The sequence below is a fragment of the Silurus aristotelis genome, assembly GCF_946808225.1.
Source record: "Silurus aristotelis genome assembly, chromosome: 2".
Taxonomy (NCBI): Eukaryota; Metazoa; Chordata; class Actinopteri; order Siluriformes; family Siluridae; genus Silurus; species Silurus aristotelis.
Window position 1 is genome coordinate 35,509,757 of NC_139575.1, and position 6,694 is coordinate 35,516,450.

Consider the following 6,694-nt stretch of genomic DNA (forward strand, 5'->3'; position numbering starts at 1 on the left):
ATCGGATTTTCTCATAAAAACAAGCGTCCCCGTCCCCTTTCCCCCCCTCCCTCCCTCCATCCATCCCTGGGAATGTCCATGCGAGGAGCCTCGAAATCATCTCGGCAAGCCTCTTCGTTTTTTTCAAAGCAAACACCGGATTTCAGAAGGAACAATATTTAGAGGAACGTGCGCGTTAAATAGGTTACGTTACAATCCCTTCCGTAAACTTCACCGATGCCCAAACACATGCCGATCGAACATTTCATTTCGTGGTTTTTCTGTGCCACCTAGTCTAGTTCTGGGCTCGCACATACTCATGCACACTTCCACACACACACACACACATGTGCCAGCACTCCACCCTGCTAGAAAAAAAGTGTTGAATTGGATTAACTCTTCGTGTTTATTTGCGTCCAGCTGGAGTTGGACCCGTAAACCTGTTTGTGTTAAATTCGGGGCTGGGAAAAAAAAAAAAAATTTCTCCCCCTCTCTCTTTCACTGCACACTCCGATGACATCCATCAGCCCAAACTGGAGATGTTTTCTTCATTCTGGTGAGGGGAAGAAATTCCCAACGGTGGCCACATGGTCATCGTCTCGACAAACATTGCTTCGTACATCCATTTTATGTTTATATATAAAAAAAAAAAAAAAATATATATATATATATATATATATATATATATATATATATATATATATATATATATATATATAAACACCCGCTCATGAACCAGAACCCGCAACACATTTAATGCTTTCGAGCTAAAAAAAGAAGTCGAGTGCATTATTTTAGAATCTCTCGGAGTGTGTGTGTGAACATCATCTCGAAAGATAGTCAACGCCGAACCTGGCCCTTTTTCGCCACTTTCATCAATTCCACAGCTTTTACAGGAATAAAAGAAAACAAAGCAACTTGTGTGTCAATCATTGGAGAAGACCTCATACCACCCAAAAGCATGCACTTGAAGATCAGTTTCTTTTTGCTCTGAGCATCCTTCCATCTCACAGGTCCTTCAACCAACTCCAAACTCTGTGTGAATTGCAAGCTTGAACGCAATAGGGGAGACTTTTGTGTGTAGTTGCACGCGCAAATCTGACAATTTGATAGGAAAAGAAGGATGCAATGGACCTTTTTTGCTTTTCGAGGTTTCATCACCCACACAACACACACACACACACACACACACACACACACGCACCAAAACACCCTTCAACACTCAGCAAGTGAGTGTAGCTCCGTCTAAACATACACACGCACGCGCAAGCACGCAAAAGCACGTGCTAAATTGAAACTGCAAAGAGGAAAAAAATCTCACTTGCTACACTGCCACTGCCAAACGTCCCACAACGTCGCTTCAGTATGTGTGTGTGTGTGTGTGTGTGTGTGTGCGCGCGCGCCTGTGTGTATTCTCCACGCAGATCGTCCGCAACTCCTGCGCCATTTCTCCGCGCGCACATCCCACTAACAAACGCGCCCTACCAAGTGCACTTAACACCGCGCGCTCACACTTCCATCCAGCCCTAAAAATTGACAACATGCACCAGATAATGAAGTGCTCTCAAACCTGCGCCATTCCAAAAAACAAACAAAGCACGAACATCGCGCGAAGAGGGACGGAAATAAATCGCGCGTGCTTGGGTATTTGTTCATTCTGGATATGTAAAAAAAAAAAAGAAAAAAAAAGCACAGTCTACATCCTAAAAATAAAAGAGTTGCATGGATCACTGTGGCGTGCAAAAGTGTGTATGGGGTGTCACGAACGCTTTTGAATCGAACGCACGTTTCGGCTCGAGCGTCTGTAGAAGACACTGGAGTGGAAAGAAGAGCCGGGCGGAGAGAGAGAGCGCGCGCGAGCGCGTGCATCGCGTGAAACGGTATTTCTTTTTTTTTTTTTTTTTTTTTTTTTAGTCTAATGGGAAATAAAGCGCGAGACGCGAAGAGTGCCAAAGTTTGCCACCGAACTGAATACACTCCCCCAAACATGCATCGCCTCGCGCACTTACACGCACACACACACACACACACACCCCGAACAAAAACGCGCGTGCACTTCTCACGCGTTGAAATCAAATAAAAACAAGCATTTTTTTTTTTTACAACAACAATCACGTTGTCTCTTCTTTCTCTGCGTCTCCTCTTTTTCTTTTTTTATCCCCCCTGCTTGTTCTTCTTGTCATTCCCAAACTTCCAGCTTGAAAAAAATCTAGAAATGATGAAGAATTTCCTCTTACCGTTTTTCCTCCTCGGGTTGGCTTGCTTCCGTCGCTTGCACCGGGGGCCATCCGCCATGATCTGCTGCTCCTGCTGCTGCCTCATCGACGGGCGTGTGTGTGTGAGTGTGTGAATGACTGTGTGTGTGTGTATGCGTGTGTGTGTGTGTGTGTGTGTGTGTGGATCAGACAGCGGCTCGCATGGACGCGACTCTCCTTCTTTCCTTCTCTTCAATCAGCGGCGGCAGACTGGAGGATCTAAAACGAGACAAGACAGAGAGAGTGTGTATATGTGTAAGTGTGTGTGTGTGTGTGTGTGTGTGTGTGTGTTTTCTTTTCGCTTTTTGGATGAAATGTGGGTGCATAAGCAGAACAGCCGGGACGGTAATACAAACCGTAGAGAGGCGCGAGGCAACCAGAGGGGAAAAGAGCGAGAGGAGATAGATAGAGAGAGAGAAAAGAGACAAAAAGAAAGAGGGATGGAGGGAGACGCGATTAGAGAAACGACAATGGAAGTCCTGAAGAGTTGCATTTTGCGTTGCATTTTTTATTTAAAAAAATTATAATTAAATACCGACTTATACATGAATGACTTTCTATTCTTTTTTTTTTTTTTTTTTGGATCCTTTGCAAAAAATAAATAAATAATTCAGCCGTGTCTCAATTCTGCACACTTAACTGTTGCACTTTATCCTGTAGGGGTCAAAGGAGAACGCGTTCCCACATGCGACACAGAAGCGGATTATCAGGACGCAGAAAATAATAGCCGTATTTTAGAGATTGGTTTAAAAAAGGGCAAAAAAAAAATACAACAATCTGGAGTTTGGAAAGGATTCTGAATTTTGCATATGCAGTTGCAGCTTTCAAAATTATAATAATTTAAAAAAAAAATATTTCACTTATGTGAAATGTGACTTTTGGTCCATTTTTATAAAATGCGCAATGGTGCATTTATAGGAAACTTCTGCGCAAAAATGTATCAGCAAAATGTTTTATTATTATTATTATTATTATTATTATTATTATTATTATTATTATTATTATTTGGCATCTCGTGGCTTTGGATGCTTTCTATGAGTGTAAATACGCTCTGGTCACAGTGGGAACCAGATTTTTTTTTTATCTTGTCTGTCATTTTTGTTTGGAGTTTTGTTTCCAAAAAATAAATATATTCCTCCAGAAAGATGAGACCAAAAAAGGTCACTACGCTTAGTGTTTCCACCCGAATAAAACCAGACCCCGTGTTGTTCTGCGTGCAATCAAGTGCGCAAAATATCATAGCATTTTTTTTTTCTCTCTTTAAATATCAGTGTTTTCACCCAAGAAAATAAGACTTCCTATTCAGTGCGTTACGTTGGTTTTTTGGTGGAAAAAAAAAACATGCACTTGGAAAAAAAACTATATAGAAATACAAATAGCACATAAATATTAGAGATGCCAGAATGACGGGTAAATGTGTTGTGCGTAAAAAAGGTGCGCGGTGTTTCACCTGAGCAGGTGAGGGTTTGGAGGTAAAGTGTGCAAAAGAAAAATAGGAAGAAAATCTACTTTTTTTTTTTTTTTTTTTTTTACAAAACATTTCAGTGATCAAAACAAACGATGGTGATCTGCTAAAGAAAGAAGATGATTGAGATGATGAAGAAGATGAAGAAGTCTTCTTACCTACCTTACTGGTGTGAGAGTTGCGCGGTGTCCGAGGCGCTTGTGGAAACCAAGCGGATCCTTCAGGCGAACCGAGATAGAAACGCCTCGGTGAAGGGGGCAAAAAAAGGGGGGAGTAAAGAAAAAAAGTGCTCGGGAAGGAAAAGACCGTTATTCCTGGCGCTCAGGTTTGGGACTGATCCCTTTCAGCCACTCCAGGAAAGCAACCTGCGCACGGACTGACGCGTTACGCCTCTTCTAATGACATTTCTCTCTCTCTCTCTCTCTCTCTCTCTCTCTCTCTCTCTCTCTCTCTCTCTCTCTCTCTCTCTCGTGTAGTAGTGCAGAGAGAGAGGGGAGAGAGAGAGAGAGAGAGAGAGAGAGAGAGAGAGAGAGAGAGAGAGAGAGAGAGAGAGAGAAGAGAGAGAGAGAGCAAGAGAGAGAGCAAGAGAGAGGCTGAGACACACGACACACGCCACCTATCTTCACACGGAGGGATAATGGACGAGTGCGCATCTCAGGGGAAGCGTCCCAAGTTTGTTACCTTTTTTTTATTCCTTTTTTTACTCATATAAAAAATATATATATATTTATCAATATGACACATTTCAAGTCTTAAATCTAGATTATTGTAGGTAGTTTTTTTTATATTTTCTAAATAATAATAATAATAATAATTAGAACACAAAACAAGTAGTTGCACGTATGTTTTTATTTATTCTTCTTTCTTTATGTGTGTTGAAGAAGTCGTTCCTGGAGTTTAAAGCAGGATTTATTTCTACACTCATTGGGGTTAGTGTGCGGTTTGGGACGGAGCCTGGGGGTCCATCGTGCTGCCTTCATGAGCGACATGATTTGCGGTAAAATGCGAGTTTCTGATTGAACAGCGTCCCGTTTAAGTCGCAAGAAAATAATCATTTAAATAAAAGGAGATAAATTATTGGGATGATAAAATGTACAATTTGGGGGCTCTGGTGGAATCAGTGTGCTCTTCATGGAGGAGAAATCCAGTGGATTGTGGTATGTCGTTGTTGATTATTTATGCAAATACAAATATTATTAATAATAGTATTTTTTTTTTGAAAGAACAAAACTTTTTTGTGTATTTTTTTTAATTGTTGGATAAAATCTGGAGATTTTTAATCTATGAAATGTGTAGACATGTGAATGCTTAAGGTGTATTTTTTTCCTTTTTTAAAATTAAGATTGTACTTTCCAGATGTGACCGGTTTGAGTATGTATTTTATATTAATATCATCATTTTTATTATAATTATTATAAATAATAATAATAATAATAATAATTATTATTATTATTATAATTGTAACCTGCATTTACTATTCTCTCATGTCATGTAAATACATTTTTCTTTTTTCTTTCTCTTTTTTTAAAGTTAATTATGTTATTATTATGCAAATGTTTATTTTTTATTTGTAATCGATTTATTAAGAGAGAGAAAAAAGTGCCCTGTGCGCGTGAACCGGGGGGTGTGATGAGGGTGTGGAGTGGGGGCAGGAGGAGGAAGTGAGGGTGGGGAGAGAGAGGGGGGGTGAAAGGGAGAGGAGCCCCACCTTGAGAGGGACGTGATTGGCTCTACCTACCAATCCAGTTTATGGATAATTAAATCATCAATCAAGCCGCGGGAGCGCGCACTGGCGCGCACTCGTGCGCTTATTTGCTCGGCTCCGCGCTCCCGTTCAAAGCCAAGCTGATCGGGAGCGGAGGGCACGCGCGCGCACACACAACCACAGAAATGCCTCTGTATTTTTTGTTTGTTTGTTGGTAACACGTGAAAAAAAGAGGCACCGCGCGTGAGGAGTCTTCGAGACACGTGTGACCTGGGTATGTATGCGTGCGTGCGTGCGTGTGTGTGTGTGTGTGTGTGTGTGTGTATTATTCTTGCTATAAGTTGTAGTAATGTTCTGTTTAAGGAGACTGATTCAGCCAGGCTATGTGTAAGGAATTTATAGGCCCACGTGCATGTGATTTGGGTCTCGTGAAGCAGCCAGAGTTTCGTGTCACGCGCGAGCCTTTATTTACTAAAGTAGTGTTTCGTGCATAAGACTGCTTTTCTTTCTTTTTCTTTCTATTCTCCTTCCTTTTTTTTTTTTTTAACCCCCAGTTTTCCCCAAGCGCGCACGCCGCTCCTGCTGCCACTAACGCGCGCGCTCTCGGCGCCACTTATCGGTCCATTCATCCCGAATGCGCCGCTGCGCCTCGCGCGCGCTGCTTCGATCTCTGCGTGCCACGCGGCGTGAAATCGGCTCCGAGTCCGCGTCCGGCCTGTGCGGCAACTTCCGGCTTAATGCATCCGCTCATTTCATTGCAAAAAACGCTCCCCTCTCATATCTCTCTGTACGTGTGTGTGTGTGTGTGTGTGTGTGTGTGTGTGTGTGTGCGCGAGCCTTAATAAGACATTTTATTTACTGCAATAAGATGCCATTCAGTCCCTCATGCATGTGCATATACTGTAGGAAGAGTAATGCAAAAAAGAGACATTATCTATCTATCTATCTATCTATCTATCTATCTATCTATCTATCTATCTATCTATCTATCTATCTATCTATCTATCTATCTATCTATCTATCTATCTATCCATCCATCCAGTCCTGTTTCCTATATTTTATTAACTTGACAAAGCATTCATTCTATGAATGTGTGTGTGTGTGTGTGTGTGTGTGTGTGTGTGTGTGTGTGTGTGTGTGTGTTGTCATTGTGGAAAGACATTTTAAGCTCCCCAAAGGAAATCCTAAACCCTCCTTCTGCACATCTTCTACTTGGAAACCTTAAAACAAAATAGAGGCAACTAACACACCCATTCAAAGCTCCAGCATGTAGACAAAGTCCGTGTGTGT

The 6,694-nt window shown here is 41.6% G+C and overlaps 1 protein-coding gene and 1 long non-coding RNA gene across 17 annotated transcripts in view; one reads left to right on the forward strand and one right to left on the reverse strand.

Annotated features, from left to right (window-relative positions):
- The window catches only part of zeb2b (zinc finger E-box binding homeobox 2b), an 85,899-nt gene extending 81,735 nt beyond the window's left edge, over nucleotides 1-4,164 (reverse strand). For 4 of the 12 annotated variants that reach the window (XM_083522785.1, XM_083522791.1, XM_083522794.1 and 1 more), the window contains exons 1-2: nucleotides 3,862-4,087; nucleotides 2,217-2,453 (exon numbers count right to left, since the gene is read on the reverse strand). In XM_083522785.1, the coding sequence (XP_083378911.1) occupies nucleotides 2,217-2,301 (85 nt within the window). In that variant the 5' untranslated portion in view covers nucleotides 2,302-2,453; nucleotides 3,862-4,087. Of the gene's footprint in view, nucleotides 1-2,216; nucleotides 2,454-3,857 lie in introns of all 12 variants that reach the window. The other 8 variants (XM_083522795.1, XM_083522789.1, XM_083522790.1 and 5 more) reach the window with 6 other exon arrangements.
- Nucleotides 4,165-4,250: 86 nt separating this feature from the next.
- LOC310716480 overlaps nucleotides 4,251-6,694 on the forward strand; it is a 6,936-nt gene continuing 4,492 nt past the window's right edge. For 2 of the 5 annotated variants that reach the window (XR_014530573.1, XR_014530574.1), the window contains exon 1: nucleotides 4,251-5,070. This is a non-coding gene — a long non-coding RNA (uncharacterized lncRNA). Of the gene's footprint in view, nucleotides 5,071-5,104; nucleotides 5,679-6,694 lie in introns of those variants that run through there. The other 3 variants (XR_014530575.1, XR_014530576.1, XR_014530577.1) reach the window with 3 other exon arrangements.